This window comes from Leptidea sinapis, chromosome 33 (genome assembly GCF_905404315.1).
Source record: "Leptidea sinapis chromosome 33, ilLepSina1.1, whole genome shotgun sequence".
NCBI lineage: Eukaryota > Metazoa > Arthropoda > Insecta > Lepidoptera > Pieridae > Leptidea > Leptidea sinapis.
The window spans coordinates 7,244,952-7,268,337 of NC_066297.1; the positions used below are offsets into that span (position 1 = coordinate 7,244,952).

The 23,386-nt window shown below is 36.1% G+C and overlaps 1 protein-coding gene across 2 annotated transcripts in view; it reads right to left on the reverse strand.

Annotated features, from left to right (window-relative positions):
- Nucleotides 1–1,083: 1,083 nt before the first annotated feature.
- Nucleotides 1,084–23,386, reverse strand: part of LOC126974719 (scavenger receptor class B member 1) — a 125,654-nt gene continuing 103,351 nt past the window's right edge. For both annotated transcript variants that reach the window (XM_050822311.1, XM_050822312.1), the window contains 9 exons: nt 22,144–22,304; nt 20,134–20,275; nt 11,249–11,455; nt 10,425–10,651; nt 6,223–6,380; nt 5,611–5,732; nt 5,065–5,190; nt 3,925–4,067; nt 1,084–3,251 (listed from right to left, as the gene is read on the reverse strand). In XM_050822311.1, the coding sequence (XP_050678268.1) occupies nt 3,140–3,251; nt 3,925–4,067; nt 5,065–5,190; nt 5,611–5,732; nt 6,223–6,380; nt 10,425–10,651; nt 11,249–11,455; nt 20,134–20,275; nt 22,144–22,304 (1,398 nt within the window). In that variant the 3' untranslated portion in view covers nt 1,084–3,139. The remainder of the gene's footprint in view (nt 3,252–3,924; nt 4,068–5,064; nt 5,191–5,610; nt 5,733–6,222; nt 6,381–10,424; nt 10,652–11,248; nt 11,456–20,133; nt 20,276–22,143; nt 22,305–23,386) is intronic.

The following is a 23,386-nucleotide window of genomic DNA, read 5'->3' on the forward strand; positions in this document are numbered from 1 at the left end:
TCTGACATGACAAGCTCATTCCACAGCTTGGTTGTACAAAAGTTCCGTGAAGAAAGTTCCTTGAAAACCGCATTGTGGAGGAACGACACACGTATATGCCACAATCAAGCAGCTCTTCGGAACACTCCCCGTGATAAATGCGGTCGAAAACACACAATAAAGCGACGCGACGTCCCCAAGGCAACGCCAAGTTATCTAGCGGTTCACAGAGCACTGCGGCCTCGACAATTCGAGCAGCTCTGCGTTGCACTCGGTCAAATGGTTACTGTTTATACTACTTTGGTCGAATAGTTGAGTCTCTTGGAACTCTTACTTTATCTAATGCACTTTTCGCAGTATCTTTTATCCCGCGCCCGCTCATTGTATGAATTATTACTATATGTAATGAAATGTCATGGACTGAATTAGTTGTATTGCGAATTCATAGGCATTTCTAGGTAAAAAAAAAGGTTCTAAATAAGTAATCACCAACATATTGTATACTATCTTCTCCGAAACACGCCGCATCTAATGGTACAAGAATTATTCTGATCGGTTTAGTAGTTTTCGCAGTATAACCGAAGGAAAAAACCCGCCATACTTTTATTAGTACAATATAACCTATATTGTACTATACTTAGGATAGACTCTGACGTCACAGAAACCCCGCGCAAAATGGCGTGTTTGAATAGCCGAAATATATTGCCGGGAAATAATTAAAAAAAAAATTAAAATGCTTAAATTTGTTTTGTAAAAAAAACAAATTAAAAATTCGTGCATATTAGCTATTTTTTTTAAATAATAAACCTCACTTCCGAGATTAATTACACAAATTAACAAAATTTGTCGATATCGATGCAGGACTCATCACTTTAAAAAAAATAAGCAAATTGTTTACATTTGAAAGAGCGACATCTCGATTTCCTAATATGGAAACATTGGGGTTGAGCAGCTTATCAACACTGTAAAGTAGATCCTGTAGGTATAACTCGCCAAGAAGTTAGAAGCCAAGCGAGGACCATAGTGTTATCATACTTATATTAACTGTTATTTTAAAAATACCAAAATTAGCATGATGAGTGATAATTTAAGTAAAACCAAAAATAAATAAACTTAAACCTTTATTCATATTTACATTTTATATTTTAAAAAGAGTACATTTAAGTCGCAAATTTGAGCAAGTCGTTGGTACGTCATTTGGCAACACAGTAAACGTCAACAACCCAACAAATATTTTATATTAATAAATGGACGAATGCAATCAGTCTTGTAATATAAGTGTTTTATTATAGATTCACATTCTTCTAGTTTGCTTGCGCCACGAAATGTATATTAATTCTTGTCAACTTATTTACAGCCGTTTGACGTTAGTCTGTGTTGCAATATAAGAAATATGCTCACAGAACACTATATTTCCAATTAAAACGATTTTTATGGGCCTGAATTTAAAAAAAAATTTTTTCGTTGTTCTGTAAGATATTTCATTGAGTAAAACTATAACAATGTAAATTTCACCCACTATTAAAAAAATTAAAACCATATAAAATATTTATTGTCAAACGATTCCAACTAACCATTGTCTATGGTTAAAATATAAGTCATAACTAATTGTTTACAAAATAATAATGTCTAAATTGTAATAAGAATGATATTTAGGATTACCGTGATGCTTATAAAGATTTTAGTTAACTAAACATATATATTAAACCTACGAACCATACCGCCCATTGAGCAGGAAATATAAATGGTAAAAATAGTTCACCTAGAGGTCTAAGGACGGACCCACATAGACTAGTTACTAACGGTAATAAACGATTTAAAAATACATTTTATACACCTCTCATAAAAAAGATAAATTGTAATGGCAACCCAAAGCCCATAGACAAAAGATCGTATATACAGAATGTCTTTGCCAACATAGTATAAGTAGTAATTACCCTAAAATTTGTTCAAAACTTGTATAAAAAGAAAACTATTTATCACATATCGTTGGAAGATTCGTTGAAGCGCAGTGCACAATTAGATTACTTTCTATATTTCAGCTAATATTATTTTATTACAAGATATTTAAAGTAGTATTATTATCCAGATCTGTGTCAGAGTACTGTGTCACCTTGACAGAAAAAATAAATATTCATATTAGTATAACCACCAAAAAATATCTGCGAAACTCTGTGTTGTACTAACTAATTGATGAGAAATGAATCTTTACGCACACTTTAGGCGAAGAGCCTTTTACGAAATTTTTGATTTTCTCCAAAAAAACATAATCTTTCTCAATAAAGTAGTATTAAAGTTTAGAATAGAAACCTTTTACATTAAATTTCAAACTAAGGACAAATTGCCATCACGGAAGTATCATTAATTCCAAAATAGATATTTGCGATTCTCGAGGTAAATTTTGCCAAAATACACAGTAATCTTCCCCACGTCATCACTAATCTATTATTGCACCTGGCAACAAAATAACGTACACAGAAAACTTAGGATTATTATATAATATCATTAATTTATAATCACCCACCAATTTTCATAATACAAAATGAGCATTTTGTTAAAATATCATTAATAATGGAACAATTGACGCTTTAAAGCAAAATATCCTATTTCTAGGGATGATGTCAAAATTACAGATGTCAGCGTCAAGCTGTCAAATTATTATTGTGAGAGCGACAAACACTAAACATAAATAAATTCTAAGGCACTGATCGACAGGCTAACATAACTTCTGAAAGTGATTGAATCATAAAATTACAAACTGCAAAATTATTTTCAAACCTGATAGCATTTTTTTAATACCAGTTCATATTAACGTTTGGGGTTGTGATAACTAATATGTCTTAATTGTTATGATCACAGTATGTGTCCTTTAATTTCCCCTCAAAAGAGAAAACAACACCGCTCAAAATTGTTGTGGAAAAAGTATTGTCATGAAATGCGGTCAATACTTTTATAGAAACGTTGCCAGTTACGCAGTTAGTTGCGCTTAAAATATGAGACATATGAAAACTTTCACAGTTACACAACCTGATGGATTGAGTTATTAAGTAAATGACATTTCAAGATTCAAACAATCACAGTAAAATGTTCACTTAGCCTGTCGTCCAGGGCTTCAAACACAGATGGCGCTGTAATAACTGTAATGTCAATGTCACATTTATTATCTCCTATTGTTCAGTTCATAACCGTTGTCTTTGCTCGGCGTTTTGGCGGGAGGCGGTTTGGAGACTGCGTGGCCTTCGAGTCTGAGTGTACTTTGACGGTGTGATGATCTGAAACATACAATTTAGTTTATGGAATTCTTTATTAAAATAAAATATAAATGTAAACATGTATAGTGTATACTAACAAAACGTTTAAATAAATATTATCTTGTATTTTTGCGTTAGTGAGGTGAAAAGTTGTGTCACACGAGAACAATTTATTTTGCTTATTCTCTTGAATCCCTCACTAGAATTTGGATTTTAAAATAGAATAGAATCACTAGATAAGTTCGTGATTAAAACTCGGCACTCGCAAAAAAAACGAACTTTGCTTGCTTGTTGAACGAATACCTAACACATTCATCATACTTTTGCATAAAATCTTTACGACTCCGTTAAACGTAATTCACTAGTTTTTTCCACCTCAATGAAAAAGCTCACTTTTAGTCCTTGGTACGAGGGAGAAAAGTGGCCGATTCTCTTTCGCCAAGATGACTTTTGTCCCTCGTACCAGGGACTTGTCATCCACGTGGAAAAAAAAATCGTAAACGCGCAAGGTGAGATAATTAAGACAGTGCCACCCGCGATTGTCAATATTCCGCGGGTGAGAATGACCTACATTTCTCCCTAGGTGAGTAATACACTATTTTTCCTCCTTTAGCATCATTGCATATACTCATGTATAGCGACTATTAGTATAACCTCATTGGATCTGAACACGAGTCATGTAAGTGATACCTACCGGACGAGGCAAGTGACCGCCAGCAGTATAAGCAGGGCCCCGAGTGCCGAGAGGCCCCAGGCTAGGACAGAGTGCACGATGGGTGGCACTCGCGTCGCCAGCCGGAGGAGCGACGACACCTGGTCGGGCAACTCGTCGATACCCTGCACCAAAGAGGATGTAAATAATACGTAGTAAGAGGCGGGACTGCCTAAGTATAGATTAAAATTTAGTTTAGTATGAAACGTGCAATGAGATTTGACTTAAGTTTGAAATAATAATAACAATACGGCGACAAAGTATAATTCGGCCAAGTCTGAAAGAACATTGCTTTAAACGTAGTGGATTATGGCTGTTATTGGCTATCTCCTTTTTTTACAAGATTATTGCCGTCATCTGTCAATCTATCAATCACTGCACGTTTTATATACATTTTTTAGAGTTTCGCTAGGCTGCCCTGGACCAAAGATGTCACAGATGAAAACTCGCGAAACGATTGATTGATGGAAGTGTCAGGATTCTGTGGGACTCTCAGGCTGAGGTCTATAGAGCGTACTCAGGCTCAAAGATATAAAACTCAAATTTGGTATTTATAGTCACTTGACAGCTGAGATTATGCTGAGCTTAATCTAAGACAGCCCAATCTGACAAGCTTAGTATTTATAATATTGTCTGATTTCATTGGGCGCTGGGGCTTTTATATCCATGGGGCCCAATTAGTGCTCACATAGATCGGAACCTGGCCGCAAGACCAATTTTAAATACAAAATAATAATAATATAGCCTTTATTCAGATCTTGACTAACTTAGGTTATTTAACATTACGCTAAAACACAAAAAAAAATAACTTAATTTAACAAAATAGCTTATTCTAGTAGTTGTTTTTATTTTTATTTTATCTGTTTGACAATCGGCAAATACCTCCTCCAAACGTTTATATTCGTGTCTTTCTTGAGCTACTCTGTTCCACGTTACTCCTGCCACTTCCCTGATCATCACATCTTTTCTGGTGTCTACCTCTTTTCCTTTACCTTCTCTGGGATACCATCTTGTCACTTTCTTATTCCATGTGGCCAGCCCATCTCCATTTGAATCAATAAAATTAATATAAAAAAAGATTGAACTATTAAGGATAAAAATTGAGATAAATTGGAGACTCACCTCTTCGAACCAGAGGATGGGGAAGACGATGTCAGGGAAGTTGGCGACCTGCTTGATGTCCACGACCTGCGAGACGGCCAGGTTAATCTGAATCCTGGCGCGGGCCTGCATCGCTGTGCCCATCTCCTGAAACCGAACACGTTTTAATTAAACACTGTACTAATTATATTTTCTGAATCACACACTTTTTACACAAATTATCTTGACTCAAACTAGATACAGCCTACTTATACGATAACGCCTAGCGGGGAACCTCTAGCTCTGAACACAGGGTCACTAACCATTGGGCTATATGGGTCGTAAAGTCGGTTATAAAGTAAATATAAAGTCGCAACTAAAGACAGCGCCCTTGCAAAAAAATTTCGCTTGCTCTGAATGCTATCAAGCTCCTAATGATCTATCGTTGAGCTTATCTATTGATTGCCAATTTCATCAAAATTGGTATAGCTGTTTTCTTGTGTCGTTTGCGAACGTTAATAGTAAAATAAAAAGTTTAATGTCAATGTCACATTTACAAAAATGTAAAAAAATGCATGTTAGTCTCACCGGCTGAACGTCGATATAGAGCCTGTGTTTCTCTGGGTCCGGAGGAGAGATGCCCTCAACAGCTTCCCGGAGGCTTTCGTCAGCAAGGTAGAAGTGAGGGAAGGATAGCATTATAGGGGAGTCTGAAACATAAGACATATTGCTAAGTATCAAATCATAATAAAAATAAAGTGAATCAATTCTCATATCCATATAACTAAAAGGTTTGATAATGAAATTATTAATATTAGAAGTTGTTGATCCTGAAAATTGGAAAGGCTTACTAAAACAAGTGCGACATTCCACCCGCCCCACGTTGACATCTGGCATTCCAAACCCATAAATCTAAAACATTTCACTGGAAACTTTATTATAAGCCTCGGCCACTTTGTGGAGTCATCGCTGCATGCTGTATTCCCGAAAAGATACTAGTTCGGGATCTTGAGTCTTAAGCATACTCCCATCTCATAGGCCGAAAACGCATCTGTAGACCTCCTCCTGTCTTAATGGTGTAATGTTCGGCATAAACATTCCACCTGGTGCTTACTACTTGTCTGTGTCCCCCCACCCCTATTACAGTCCCTTATTGACACAAGATAGGTGACATTTTGTATATCTTTAAGTTTTACTAACCGTATTGGCAGAGGGATACGTTGAACAGTCCGTTAGGGGAGCAGGGCGGTCCGGCGGGACAGAAGCACTTGTTGTGTTCATCGCTGGCGAACACGTCCTCTGGAGGAGTGAAGCGGAACCCTTCCACACCAGCAGCCGACTCCACATCCTTCAGATATCTGACGAGGATAATTAATATTTAAAAAAGCTTTCTTGACGAGGATGTACTACACGGCTACATTATCTCTGGACCTCGCTGGAACGAACCTCCCCTTCGTCTTTCACCCCCTCGCGCTCGTCCTGTTGCGTCAGTACAGTTCGCAGTTTCATAACCATGTCGTAATATTTTCGTGCTATCACTTTGTTTTTGAAGTTTCCATTGTTACGTTTTGACTTTTGTTGTTAATAGTTCTGTAGTTTTTGTTGTTCTGTGTTGCTATAATAGTTCTGTCAGAAAAATAAATACTCTTTGCACCTAACCTAGATGCTTTCATTGACTTTTCATCATCTGTTGCATGCATACAAATATCAAGTTAAAAATAGCAAAACATAATTAAATTGATGATGCATTAAAAAAAAGTTCCATAAATTCGCCAGAAGCTGATAATTATTAACATAATATTTATTTTTCAACGGCAATTTAGGATTCCGTTTGAATATACAAATTGGCCGGAAGTTGACACGATTTCCTTTTTGACATGTCAACTAAATACCAGTGAAAGTCGTGTTAAAATTTTGAAATCTAGTCCGAACAAACAGACATACATTTCGATTTTATTTATATGTTTCTATAAATAGACAATAGTAGAATACCGGAATACAAAATCACTGAATCAGTGAATACAATGGCTTAACAGGCGATATAATTCGAATCAGTTCCGCGCATTGCCCGGTGTGTCAACAACAAACATAACGCCGTGTACTTCTTGAAGCGGCCGCCTCTCACACCGTCGCGTAATTATACAAAACTACGAGGTAAAATTTTTAAATATACAAATATATAAAAACATTTTTTTTTCTTTTTAATGTACTAGCTTGCTTCTTAATTGTGAATGTTATTTGCGCCTATAATTGAAGTAGCACTCAGCTTGTATTTTTGTCCATATTACTTTGTTGGTGTAAAAAATAATTAAATGTTGTGAGCCTTCTTGAGTGTAAATTCCGCTAAGATTCAATTAATTCGACACGTGTTTCTCGTCTACACGAGGCATCCTCAGGAGATGTTGACTCGCCAAATTTGTCACTTAGCGGAGTTTACATTCATGAAGTCTCACAACATTTGAATAATTATAGATTTGGGCAAAGTAGCGCCTAATTTAATAAATTTTCAAAAATTATTAATACAATTTAAATCGATGCAATTGAGACTCAATACCATCCAAACTGTTCGCTGTTTATAGAAACGGCAGACGTTCTTCTATTGAAACAATAAATATTATATTCATAGTTATAGGTAGTTACTCAGACGAGCTTTTGATATTTACCAAGAAGTTTAGAAATTATTTAATGCCGTTTTCAATAACATATCTATCCTTAGTTCCACTGATTAGAGGTAGACAGATCCATAATTTTACGTTTACTTACTTTTCAATAACTTATTGACAGATAGCATTGGACTATATTACTAATAATATAACTATTATTATATTTATTGTATTATTATATTGGACATAACTGTGGATAGATAATGTCTTGTCATTAAACGGTAATAGCAATATATCCGTAACTAGAGATACGTTATTGTAAACGGCCGTTAGTTTATTTTACAATGGTTGTTAGGCGACTGATTTGATTTGCAGAAAATGTACACTTGTCATTTTTACTTAGCCCAGTTAGTCAGTCATTTAACCACAATTAACGAATAAATTAAAATGTATTATTAAAAAAATCTGTGCTCAATACTACTACAAAAAACGGAAACAAAGTAGCGCCTAATTTAATAAATTTTCAAAAATTATTAATACAATTTAAATCGATGCAATTGAGACTCAATACCATCCAAACTGTTCGCTGTTTATAGAAACGGCAGACGTTCTTCTATTGAAACAATAAATATTATATTCATAGTTATAGGTAGTTACTCAGACGAGCTTTTGATATTTACCAAGAAGTTTAGAAATTATTTACTGCCGTTTTCAATAACATATCTATCCTTAGTTCCACTGATTAGAGGTAGACAGATCCATAATTTTACGTTTACTTACTTTTCAATAACTTATTGACAGATAGCATTGGACTATATTACTAATAATATAACTATTATTATATTTATTGTATTATTATATTGGACATAACTGTGGATAGATAATGTCTTGTCATTAAACGGTGATAGCAATATATCCGTAACTAGAGATACGTTATTGTAAACGGCCGTTAGTTTATTTTACAATGGTTGTTAGGCGACTAATTTGATTTGCAGAAAATGTACACTTGTCATTTTTAGTTAGCCCAGTTAGTCAGTCATTTAACCACAATTAACGAATAAATTAAAATGTATTATTAAATAAATCTGTGCTCAATACTACTAGACAAAAACGGAAAATCTAAGCGATCGGACAGCCTGGGACTACACTATGATAATTTATATCAGCCGAAATTTATATTAATATAGTCGAAATATATATATATATATATATATTCATTAACTTATTCCTAAAATAAAAGTATAATCCAAAAAAATAACAACACGCACGTTATCACGTCCCTGAAGTCGAATATTGCCCAATAACGCCTAAAAAATAGGTGTGAATCATTTCTTTTGGACAGAATACAACGGAGCAACATCTTATTCGGCGCAATCGCGGTGTGATAGACGCCCGCATATTGAGTTGCACAATGGCTCGAGCAGCGATAGTTTTGTTACAAAACATCATTGTCTTCAGCCGTTGTTGACGCTCCCTGTTATTTTATGATGATGTACCGTTGCCGCTTGCGATCAAATGAGGAAATATAAAGCAAGACTGCTATGTTCGTAAATAATATACTAGGAGGAAACGCTTGCAAATTGCAATGCTAAAGACTATCCATGCTACATAGTAAATAAGATAAAATAAGCGTAATGAATGACGCCAAGACCTTTTTTGACTTGCTTATACAACGTGTCGCATGCAATAATTTGTCTACGTAATTTAATTTATTAATAAACAGACAAATAGCACAAGTTCTCAAGTTGCCGCTTAAATGGGCGGGAAATGCATTGAATACTTATCTCTGAAGGAATGGCAAAGGTACACCCATACAGCCAAGTGGAAAAAGTCAAAATATACCTAGCAGCCTCTTGGCAAATAATATTAACAAGTTGTTTTCTAAAGTTGACATTGAAATGTTTAGTCAAATGATTTAAACATGACAATATTATGTATGCAATACAGTATATGTACTATCTAATATTTCTATGAACCTAACATACCTAACCTAGATTTAGTAGTCTGCGGCACCAAACAACTGTGCTTTTTTGGCGACATTTTAGTATTGTAAATAATGCATTTTTGAGGTCAAAGCTATAAAACGGCAGATAAAAGTAGAAAAGAAGAAAAATATTATTGAACATTATTTTCAATATATAATTAAAATAGCCTGAGGGCGTTCGCTCCATTCCTACTCTGTGGTATCATTAAGAAAATAATTTATGTTATAGTAACCTTTACCACACAAACGTTTTTAACAATTCTTTTGGATTTCGTAACGCATTTGATTTGTACATTTTCTGGGATCATGTTGTAAAAGTTTATACATCGCTCAATAAAAGACTTACTAGCTCGAGTCAACCTTATCTAAGCTCGAAACCCTGGTCATCAAAAACAGTGGTCACTAACTATGGGCCACATGAGAAAGCTATTGCTCCATTGCCCTCTGTGCGACCTCATGGTCGGAGGGCTATGCTCGGATTTTCCCAGCGAGATCGCATCAGAAATGAGGAGACCCATAGGAGAACGAAAGTCACCGACATAGCCCAAATAATTGCGAAACTGAAGTGGCTGTGGTAAGGGCACATAGCTCGACGGACAGATGGCCGGTGGGGCAGTAAAGTCCTCGATATACGATAAAGACCAAGTGTTGATAGGGCCACAAGATGGACCGACGATCTGGTCAAGATCACCGGAATACATTGGATGAGGGCAGCGTAGGACCGATAGTCGTGGAGATCTTTGGGGGAGGCCCTTGTCTAGCAGTGGACGTCTTCCGGCTGACGATGATAATGATGATGGTGATGGTGAACCGACCTGAGCGGCAGCAGCCTGCAGAGGTCCTTGTCGTAGATGTGCAGCGTGTCGTTCCTGGTAATGTGCGGCGGGAAGATAGATCCGTCGGAGCCCGCGATGCTGTTGCACTGGTCCGTGAGCCAGTGCGGCAGACGGTCGCGGTGGTTGTACCGCTGGATGATGCCGTACTTCGTGATGTCGCTACCACCGGAGAACATCACCACCTCCTCGGGTGCCGTGCCGTTTTTCTAAACATTAAACATTGACATTTAACACTATTCATTTATTGCCCGTTTCTGTATAAAATTCTAGAAAACATGAGCCTTAATGAGACACACTGCTAAACGGCAAAGGTTTTCAATATACAATTACTCAGGCAAACACCAAAAATTAGCAAGAGTTGTGAAAAGACCAAACAAAAAACTGTCTTACTCTTAGAAATTAAGTGTAAGGTTTAAGTATACTCAGGTTCAATTTTACCAGTGCCAGGCTCCTTTGCACAGGATGCCGGCTAGATTTTGGACGGACAACGGCGCCTATTTCTGCCTCGAAGCCTCATTATTGTTTTCGGTCAGAAGGGCGCCGTAGCTAGTGGAATTACTGGGCAAATGAGACTTAACATCTTATGTCTCAAGGTGACGAGCGCAGTTGTAGTGCCGCTCAGAATTTTTAGGTTTTACAGTAATCCTGAGCGGTACTATAATGGGCAGGTCGGTATTGTAATGGGCAGTCCGAACGTCCTACTCGTCTCATCCCTCAGGGTCATAAAAGAGGTAGATAAGAGTCATAAGACAATTTACTGGAAAGCCTCGACCACTAAAATGTTCAAGCTATTTTAAACTTACCCCGTAGAAGAGTCCAAACTCCTCATATGGCAGTTTCTGCTCCTTGGGCACCACGTCTTTCGCGAGCTTTAGCAGCGGATCCTCGTAGCCCCAAAGGAGCTGGCCGACAGACACTTCCACGAACGGCTTGATCTTCAGGATGTCCATTATGGATGCCATCGCCAGACGCAAGAAGCGCGCGGCGTGCTTCGACTGTGACGTTGCACTCTGAAACAAGAGTTATTTATTTGGATAGGCTGGCTATTTGTCTAGTCCTAACGAGTCCTAGTAACACCGCGTCCAGAACTATTCATTAATATGAAGAAACTATTGTTTTCGCGACTCATATTACATATAGCTCGTCGTCAAGCCCTGCCGCCTTTACGAACCGCAGTATCTTCTTGACGTGAGTATTACAAACAGCACCAGCAGCAGGGTGTAGTCGCCAAGGATGATATTACACTTTTACATTCTTTTACTTCACATGCTTCTCCATTACTGGAGGTCAGTAGTCAGCTTTTTAAACTTTTCCTAGTTCATGGCTAAGCGGAATAGTTCTTGGACTGTCTTGTTGCCAGTTCACTCCCTTATATTTCTGAGCCAAGACTTATTTCATCTTGCAACACATCTTTTCCCAGCAATTTTCCCCATCAAAATAGTTTGCAGCAGGCGGTACGCTTATACATTAGTGAGCCGAAGTCGCAGAGGAGATGAAGAGTCGTTTCATCAGCCCCAAGGCAAAATCTGCAAGTTTTATCGTTTTTTATTCCTACCACGCTAAGGTGTTGTTTGGGCTACAGTGCCCAGTTAGCATCCTGGTAATTATGCAAAGATTTTTCCTTTTTTTGAAACAGAGTTGGGTGTTATGTGAAATTTCTGATATCTGAAAAAAAGGTGTGTGTGAAACCTATGTACGCACGCAAGAAGTTATACTTCTTTGGCGAAACAAAACAATAATCTATAAAAAAAATATTCCTGGTGTTATTTTACATTTGTAGAAAAAATTCGAGTTACAGGAGGCTTCTGAACTATCTCACAATTATAGCGAATTGACAAATTTCATTCAATGCATTTTATTCATACACCTCTCCTCTTTTTCTCTCCCGTCTCTAGATATTCATTCCGATATTAATATTTAATTTTAGAATAAATTAATAAAATGAGTATTTATTTTTTAATTATTAAGATTTTGCAGAATTCGTCAGAAGGAGATACCGCCTCCGTCCTTTGCTTGCATTTTTTTAATTATTTCACAAATTCTATTTCATTATTTTTATCGGAGGTTAATACAGCCTTTATCGTTGCCTATTCTGTTTCGCCTGTACTAAACGGGATGCTTGATGCGTACTATGGTGGGGCGCAGCGAGAGACAGAGAAGGAAAATCTTTCCCTAGAATATTTTGTCTATGATTTTGATTATAATCACTTTTGTCAATATGTCATAACCAAGTGTAACCAACCATACCAGTGGGAGGCTCATTTGTACAGGATGCGGGCTAGTTTATGTGTACCACAACGGCGCCTTTTTCTGCAGTGAAGCAGTAATGTGTAAGCATTACTGTGTTTCGGTCTTAAGGGCGCCGTAGCTAGTGAAATTACTGGGCAAATGAGATCTGCTTAACATCTTATGTCTCAAGGTAACAAACGCAATTGTAGTGCCGCTCAGAATTTTGGGGTTTTTCAATTATCCTGAGCGGCACTGCATTGAAATGGGCAAGGCGTATCAATTACCATCAGCTGAACGTCCGGCTCGTCTCGTCTCATATTTAGTAAAAAAAAACAATAAAAACTTTATTAATTGAACAATAGTATGAACAGTTAACTCAAACCTAAAACGATTATATCAAATGAAAAATAGTGTAACACATCTAAACTACAGCCGATAAAGAGGTTCACCTCGGCGCCAAGGGTCATTGCTACTCCAAAGGTCGGTGTCACCTAAGGCCACGGCAGCAGGTGTAAGGTTGCAGATGACTTCCTGTACACCTCAGCAGAACTAGTCCAAGCGAGGTTAATATTATTCGTATGTTTTGGCCTCAAAATGCCACTTCAACTACAGATTGATTTAGCCTTATTTATTACTAGCTTTTACCCGTGACTTCGTCCGCGTTGAATAGTTTGGCCAACTTTTTTTATTGTTTAGGATACTTTTCAAACAACAATTCTATGATGCAGCGCATATCCTTCGTCGTTGTGGACAGGAGGTCTATTACCAAAATCGAAAGCCGAAGTATCGGTCCGAAACGAAAGAACGACGAACTTCGAATTAAATCCTATTACCAAAGTACTTCGGATCCGAATAGTGCGGACGGATTTCGTATCGGAACCATAGACATAACCATATAAAGCGCAGTTGTAGTTACGATCATTATAATGTCAAGTGAATTTGGGAATTAGGTAAACGAAAGACGAAATGACTAATCGCGAACTTCGTATCGATATTCGGATTAGAAATACTCTCGTAATACGAAAATACACGATCCGTCAACCGAAACTTCGTATTTCGATTTTGGTAATAGGGCTCCAGTATCTTTTATAGTATTTCCCTGTGAACTTCATTCTCCTATTAATCCCCTTGTAGGTCAAAGTTTCAAAAATGCTCGAAAAAATGTATATGAATTATTTCTTTGCCTAAAAACAAAGTTTCATGGTTTTATCTTCGATAATGACGAACTTCCATCCCCTATTTCAACCCCACCATTTATTTTTATGCAATAAAAGGAAGCCTATTTCCTTTTTCAAGATCTAGTCTATCTCTGTAGGTACTAAATTTTATCTAAATCTCATCGGTGGTGCAGGCGTGAAAGTGTAACAAACAAACTTACATTCACATCTATAATATTAGTAGGGATTATTGTGAAAATACTGGGCAAATGAGACTTAAGATCGTATGTCTCAGAGTGACGACCGCAATCAAATCATGAACATTTTAATTAAAAAGGCTTATTACACAAAGCGCGGGGTTGCTTAGCGAAGTACAAAAGAGCATTGGTACAATATACTGTCTCAATAACATAATAATTACAATACGGTCACATTATCTTAGGACCTCGCTGGAACGTTTTCGACGAAGAAGACGAACGAGGTTCATTTCATTCATTCAACTTCCTCCATTCTGTTTTGTTCTATCTTTAACCGAAATTTTACGGTACCTATTTTACGTTAATTAAGTAGATTGTGCTCAATAAAAATATATGATCAATTTTTCCGGAACTATCCCGCTAATTAGATAGAAACACGTCTATGAAGATTATAAAACACGTCTCCTAACGTCTACACTCATAAGAAACTAATAGATAAAAACCGACATAACCGGTAGTAACTGTTAATACATTTAAAACCGATTCCAAGCCTTTCCGTTCTCCACATCTTTGAGTGAGATCTGGCCTATGATACTTCTGGCCTATGGAATGGCATCCCGTGCCGCTAAAAAATTAAAAAAAAGGGTAATTCTGAAATTTTCCGAATGTCAAGCATCCTTGCAAATAAACGCGGGAAACGTGATCCGTCCGAATAAACCAATCATAAGCAAAATTTTTATTTGTAATTTTTTTTCATATTCTTGGTTTATTCTCAGGTATAACTTTATGCCAATTTTATTTGTAAGACCGCAATAGTTTTGCAATAACACGAGCGCGGATCGAACAGTTGTCTTATTCATACACCATACCGTTACGCCGTGTCTTTGAACTTTGATGAATATATAAACAGTCTGCGTTGCTATGTTGACTAGCTCTGCGCACTAGGTTTGCTTGCAAAGCTCGAGTATGAATTTGTTTCTAACCGTCTCGCGACGCTAAGGATTTAGAGAGTTTTGACATTCTATGTACATATTCTATAAACCAAACGCGAGGGCAGCGTTTCTAATGATTGATGGCCGTTCCCAATATTCAGTCTATCTCTTACTTACGGTAACACACCTTATCCGTACACGCTGTCTGTCAATGGGAAGACGTATAGCTTACCAGCGATAGAAGTTTGTACGGAAATTGCAATTCACGCGTACCAATTTAAGGCGCTAAGAATGACTTATCGGATATATTGGGACAGCTTCAGATTATCGACAGCTAATTACTGACAGTAGAAGGTAGTAATAATTTATCTCTATCTGTTTCTCAAGCTGAGCTTTTCTTAAGTGGTGGTAAATGATAAAAATAATAATTTTCGTAATTCATTAGTATAATTTCCTTTACATGAATGAAGTGATTTTGATTTTATTTGATTTGAATGCACTCAATTACAAGAAAAGGTGACCATTCTGCTTTTAAAAAAACATTAAAAACAAAGAAAAAAGATGTTTCGCTCCTTAACTCAGTGATAACAAAAAGTACATTTAAAAGAAAACAGTGGAGAAACAAAAAAAATAATTTAAACTACAAACAAAAAAAACACAAAAAAGTATCATTAAAATTGTTGCAATATTTAAAATTATTTCGTTATTTTAAAAAAAAAGCGTGAAGGCCATATCTATACATATAAATAGAATTGGAGTGTCTGTTTGTAATATTATTGGAATAACCGTTTTTCACTACATGTATATGACTATATATACGGTACATATACCAAAGTAACATTTTTTACAATTTTTGTCTGTCTGTTTGTTGCTGCTAATCTCTGAAATGGCTGGACCTATTTTGACGGGACTTTTATTGGCACGTAACTGATGTAATACGGAGTAACTTAGGCTACGTTTATTTTAGAAAAATAAAGTTATGTTGCTATGTCCAAGAAAGGGTCTAACTCTAAAAATAATTTATATGGCAAAACAACGTTTGCCGGGTCAGCTAGTACGACATAAAAGAATAAAAGTTTATTTATTTATTACCATAACTTAATGACAAAATCTAAGCCGATAAAGGAGCAGGTCCCCACTTATCCGTCCATTGATAAAACACATATAAACATACGACATTGTAACTTGAACGTGTAACGTACGCATTGAGTGTGACGAAAGCGTCTCAAATATAACATAAACTGCATTCAAAATACTTTCTCTGTCTCGGAGATACACTTTCATTTCTATATCTGACGAATACCGTCCAATGTTTTCGTCTCAAGTACCGGTTTATACCATGTTCCATTATATACATGATCAACATTCGTTTTGAATTTTTTCAAAATCTCAAACTCATTTATTCATTTAGGTCAAAAATTACACTAATGATTTTTTTATGAAAATAAGTTTTTTTTAATGAAAATAAGGGACGAGACGTGCAGGACGGTCAGCTGGTGGTTATTGATTCGCCGTGCTCATTACAATGCAGTGCCGCTCAGGATTCTTGAAAAACCCCAAAAATTCTGAGCAGCACTACAACTGCGGTCGTCACTTTGAGACATAAGATGATAAGTCTTATCTGCCCGGTAAATTTCACTAGATACGGCGCCCTTCAGACCGAAACACAGTAATGCTTACATATTACTGCTTCACGGCAGAAATGGGCGCCGTTGTGGTCTACAATCTAGCCGGCATCCTGTGCAAAGGAGCCTCCCACTGGAAGTGGGACAATGCTATACATTTTACCAATTACCCGTTTACCAATTAACAATTATCTTGTGGAAAAGCGGTGAAACGGGGAAAAAAAGAAACGGGGTGAGAAATTCATTGCCAATCCTTACAAAATCAATATTTACAGCTTCATCATTTTACAAGTAGTTTAAATAAGCCATGCAACAAAAAAAGTTAATCAATAAAAAAATTCTCAAGTATGCTAATATCGTAACCTCCACACTTTACGTTGATCTAGAATCATAAAATTTTATCGAAGGTACCAACGTGTTACCCGAGTAATATAACTCATTGAAAAAAAAAATATTGAAGTAGCGGTAGTAGTACTTTGCGGAAATCCATAATTATACAAATGATTTAAGCTTTCTTTAGAGTTAATTCCGACAATATTTGTTTTTAAACAATTCGACTGAGTCTCGTGCCAGATTTTGGCGAGACAACACGCCCTGAGTATGCCCCGTGTAGAGGCGAAACACGTGTCGAATTGTTTAAAAACAAATATTGGCGGAATTAACACTAAAGAAAGCTTAAATCATTTGTATATAACTCATTGCTATACGAGCGCTTTCGTACTACGTCCGATCGGAATCCGATCCGTACTCGTTCACAAACAGATCTAGAAATCTCACATGATAGAATTGTCTTCAAAATTTCAACATCAACTGGATTAATTCTTTTTTTTTTTCGCGGTAGCAATGAATTAGCAGTCCTTGTTGATGGTGGTGTAGGGTAGGAATTTCGGATTCGTTTCGGACGCAGTGCGCGAGAGTTCATACAAATAATACTATGGCCATGAATATATTATAACTGGCTGACCCAGCAAACGTTGTATTGCCGATACTAAAATCGCGATACAAAAGTAACTATTGATCGTAGATGGGTGAAAATTTGAAGTTGTAAGTATGTATTTTTTAATGCTGACCCATAATCAAACAAATTTAAAAATAAATGTCAAAAAAAAATTTGGCGTGGACCACCCTTAACATTTAGGGGAATGAAAAATAGCCCTACCCAATATGCACTCTAAATTTCACGAGAATCGCTCAAGCAGTTTCGAAGGAGTTAAACTACAAACACCGCGACACGAGAATTATATATATTAGATATTATAATAGTACAAATACGGAAGCTTCACTCCGGCAAATGAATTATCGAAAAGTAAATGTATTTTCCTCCTCTCAAAAAAAAAAAAAATAAGGCAACTATTCTCCAATTGCCTCTTTGCCTGTTGCCCGTTTGCCCCTTCTTATATATACAAAAACCCCGACTAAAATCTGACTTATCTTTGCAAAATATCCTTAATGCGTGAGTCAAGGCTCTTGTAGTCATATTTTTTTCAAGGTACGTATAATGAAACACCATTATAATAATTACCATAACAATTACTACTTGTACATCATAACATTACACGTTATTCTATTGTAAATATTTATTAAATACGCTTATATTGTCGCGGTCTACCTAATTACCCGTTTCGAAATGATAATTTCGAATAATAACATCGTAAATTATACTAAACCCCGTTTTCAATTATCTGTACTGATATCTGATAATATGCCATTAAAACCACATGGTTTTAATGGCACACTTTACATAAACCTCGAGGTATGTAATAAGCGTTAGATTAAGGATTGGTCTCCGTTGCGCTCCAACTAGATACCCCAGGCGTAGTCGCAAAGTATTCAGTCTCGAACAATGTGTGACGTTGCCGTGCCACATGTTCTGTTAAACTTTGCTAATAATTGAAACTAAAATGCCGGGTTGCGTAGTAACTTTATAAAAATAATATTACAAGAACTAAGAAAGACACTGGGATCACATATCATCAATAAGTATTTTGTATTTTATAAAAAAAATAACACGAAGCGTATGTACAAAATTTGAAAGATGCCATTGAGCGTCAAGATGCCACGCACACAAGCATCTAATAGTTACCGTAAAAAAGAAGCTATTGCTCTTAGGTCGTGCGGTATCTAGTTGGAGCGCAGCGGAGACCAATCCTAAATCTAAGAATGACTTGTATTACACAAATTTGCCGTACCAATCTGCGCTACCTACTGATTTTATTTATTTTTATTTCAGAAACATAATTCGACTTATATAAGGAGATGATAGGGTTGACTATTTGCCATAATTTTAACCCCCATATGCGTTGTGCAAAAGTGAATCATTTTTGAGTTATTAGTTCTTTAGCTTTATTTAAAATAAATCAAAATTGTAATATCAAAATTTCATTAAAAAAAATATCAATTTAAATCTCATTCTCTCTTCTGTTTTATAAAAACCGATTAAACATTGGTTTACAAATTTAAAAATGCGTTAAAAAAACAATATTTTCAAAATTTTGTTTCACTAAAATGCCTGACAAACAACTCTCTCTAGGTAGCGTTTATACGTTCCACTCTGTATATAGAGTGTCCCGTAATAGACCAGTGTCGATAATTTTTGAAACCAAAAAAAATAATAGTAGGATGAAACCCATTGGAAATGGAAGAGAATATAACAGAAATGAAAGGAAAAATAAATTACGGGCGATCTGAAGTCGGGAAGTTGAAAATCAAATCTAACTATAAATATATAATAATAAATAATAATATTGTAATTTATATTTTTCTTTAAAAAAACTGATATTTTGACGGAATTTTCGATTGAAAATAAGGTGAAAAAATAAATATTTCAATTCTAATAAATTACATTGTATTTGGGACATAAAAAGATATATTTTCACCAAATTTCGTGAAAATATAAAAATAAAAAACCAAAAACTTGGTCTTTTGAATTTTTCAGATAAATTTTCAGGTTACGTGATAAAATTCTTAAAACAAAAGGTGTAGATCTTTTTATTACCTACATACTTGTTTATTTCCATTTGATTTAGTTCCATAGGACTTGCAGTTTTGTCGGAAATAGAGGTAAACCGTTTTATACCCTTAATCACCTGCCCTTATCCACTTCCCGACCTCAGATCGCCCGTAATTTACTTTTCCTCTCAATTTTGTTATGTTCTCTTCCATTTCCAATGTGTTTCATCCTACTATTTTTTTTTTCACTTTTTATCATTTCAAAGGCTTCAACACTGGTCTATTATATATATATTAGAACAAATATTTCTATATATTAGATATTAAAATAAAAATTTGGTGTTCCGTTAGGATTACCTATTAAGGTAAAGACTGAATTACAATTAAAGGAATAATATATTTAATGACATATATTATAATAGTCATAGAGCACACGCACCTGAGAAAGAAAGAACATAGACACAAGCTGTAGTCATAGACAATAATAGAGGACCACAGACTACATATATATCAATGACCCCCTCAATCATTACTTCACCGTTGGTCTTCACCATTCCTTACACATCAGCCTGTATAAATAACACCATTGGGCTACTCACCAGCATGGGTATATTGGGCACCACGACGGAGTCATCATCAGGCCCCGCGCTCAACTCTGGCATGAAGGTATAGCTGCGCCGGTAGTGGAAGGACAGGGTACCATTCTCATTGTCCGTTATGTTTACTTTCTCCCACTCCTCTCTGCAACAAAACAATAATTACAGCATTGTTCTTTGGTGCCTGATGATTTTGATGAGATTTTCTGGAAATTTTAAAATTATGGTCTATAGTACCTCAGCGGACTTTCTTTTTTGCTTTTTTAGTAAGGTACAGAAATACAGTAAATTGATGCGAGGCACTACCTTCAATTGCTTGATTGTAACTGCTGCTTTTATAGACGTACCTTATTTTAGAGAGTCGAAGTTCTTAATTTGCAAGAAACATTTACAGCTAAAGTTGTTGTTATAAATTTAAAACTAGGCACATGTTTCGTCTTGACAGACATGAAAATATTCCATAAATCAATTATGCTATATTTAATTTGGCCTTATCTAAAAAACCCTACAATATACAATTACAACAATAAATAAAATGTTATATAATAATATAATAAGAATAAGATTCAAATTCTAATTCTAATATTTTTATTCAAAATAGAATTTAAAAATCACTTATTGAACGTCAAAAACTACCACCCATTCGAAAGAGACTGCCTCAGATCTGAGAAGAATGGGCGCAAGAAACTCAGCGGGCGTTTTTTTTATATGAAATATGGATTACAATGTGATATCGTACAATAAACATTTATAATTAAAGAGCCTGAGGGTGTTCGCTTTATTCCCAGTCCGTGGTGTCATTAAGAAAATCGTTTATGCTATAATAACCTTTCCCACACAAACGTTTTTTAACAACTCTTTTAAATTTCGTAACACATTTGTTTTGTACATTTTCTGGGATCATATTGTAGAAGCATATACATCGCCCAACAAAAGACTTACTAAATCGACCCAACCGAGTATTAGGCATAACAAGTTTATGTTTGATCCTCGTGTTAACATTATGAATGTCACAGTTTCTAGAGAATTCCTCAATGTGCTTATGAACATACAGAACATTATCAAAAATATATTGAGAAGCTACAGTCAAAATTTTTATTTCTTTAAATTTTTCTCTTAATGATTCTCTAGGACCTAGGTTATAAATCGCGCGAATAGCCCTCTTCTGCAGCACAAAGATGGTGTTAATATCGGCCGCACTGCCCCATAACAAAATACCATAGGACATAATACTATGAAAATAACTAAAGTATACTAATCTCGCCGTATCTATGTCAGTTAACCGTCTAATTTTCTTAACCGCATATGCTGCAGAACTAAGCCTATTCGCCAATCCTTCAATATGGGGGCCCCGCTGCAATTTGGAATCAAGAGTAATGCCAAGAAATACAGCAGATTCCACTGGTTTTACCACCTCTCCATTCAATAAAATATTCGCATCTACATTTTTGACATTTGGTGCGGTGAATTTAATATATTTGGTTTTATGACTATTTAACAATAAGTTATTGGCGCTAAACCAGTACACGATGTCAGATAGAGCATTGTTTACTTCGTCATATAAAACTTGGCTTCGTTTCACTTTGAATATAAGTGAAGTGTCATCCGCAAACAATACCACCTTGTGTTATTTTTCTACAAGGTTTGGTAGATCGTTTATATAAATTAGGAAGAGGAAGGGTCCAAGAATAGACCCTTGTGGTACCCCCATACCAAGAGGAGTTTTGGAGGAGGATTGGTGCCAGTTACCACTTCGTTTGATGCCTCGTAGTTTTCATGAAGCCAAAACACTCGTACCGGACGAGTGTTATGTTATGCATTACCAGTACTTTCCTGTATTGCATATTTTACTCTAACTCTCTACTGTTTCCAGTAAATAAGGATGGTATTTAAGGTCTTCTGGAGTCACAAGACCGTTGGCAACCCCTAAAGTATCGGCAGGGGTGGTCACATACATGGTGGCCCGTGTATATGCGCGTTTGTCTTCTTCCATAAAAAAATACAATTACTTACGAGTAGACGTATGGTCCCAGCTCATCCAAGATCGGCTTGGAGCCGTTATTGAGGAACTCATCAGCGTTGGTGACGTTGTACACGTAGACACGCACGAAGGGACGCACCGGGGGCCTCGCCCACCAGTCGAACGTCATGGATCCGGGTCGAAGGACCAACTCCTACAAATACACATGCAATTAACACACAAAGTACTGAAAACACTCAACAGATGACGCTGTACGGAAGACAAACATTTCTACATCGGAAGTGCTGATTAGGTATTTATTACTTGGCAGCTACAATATCATCATGTTTAAATATTGCAATTAATTTGCTATAATATAATATGCATATATTTATTCAGAACAGGACTTTCAAATTACTAATTATACGTCCAAATCTACCACCTATTCGAAAATATATGCCGCAGATCTGAGAAGAACGGGCGTAAGAAACTCAGTGGGCCTATTTTTATCTCATCATCATCATCAGCCGGAAGACGTCCACTGCTGGACAAAGGTGTATCCCGTAGGGAAACTCCGCATAGCCCTCTCCATTGTCCTCTGAGCAACCATGAGCTTTCTCATCAGGCCCATAGTTAGCGACCACGTCTGCGTACCGTAAGTCATCACTGGTTGAGAACCTTTATTTTCAGACACTGCGGTATTTTGAGGTAATTAGATTAGAATTTACGGATTTTTATCTATACTAATATTATAAAGAGGTAAAGGTTGTAAGGTTGTAATCTCTGGACCTACTGAATCGATTTTCAAAATTACACTCTATACGAGTATATTTATACTATATCTGTATCTATATCTACTATATATATTATAACCCGAAAAAAACTTCCTGGCAGTCGGATTTGCATAGAAAAAACAGTCGAACGAAAACGTTTCATACGCACCCTGCCTTAACGATGAGATATATATGATTGTTTTGTACAAATACATGTGGCTGCATTGAAACACCAACAAACTTTGGTAAAATCGGACGAAGCCGCGGGAAACAGTATATAATATATAATAAATAAACAACAACATATTGTTATTCAAAATGAGGCGTGCTAAGAGGAGCTGACTCAGTACACAGACGCATTTGTGCTTGAGTCATCAACACACCACTGGTTTTTAGCAGCCCTTCGTGACATTTGAAGTAAAATAGGTACAGTATATATAACATTACTAGCACAGTAATAAATAACAGTAGTTATATAGATGTATTTATTAATTGGGATATCTTATGGCTTCACGATATTGGT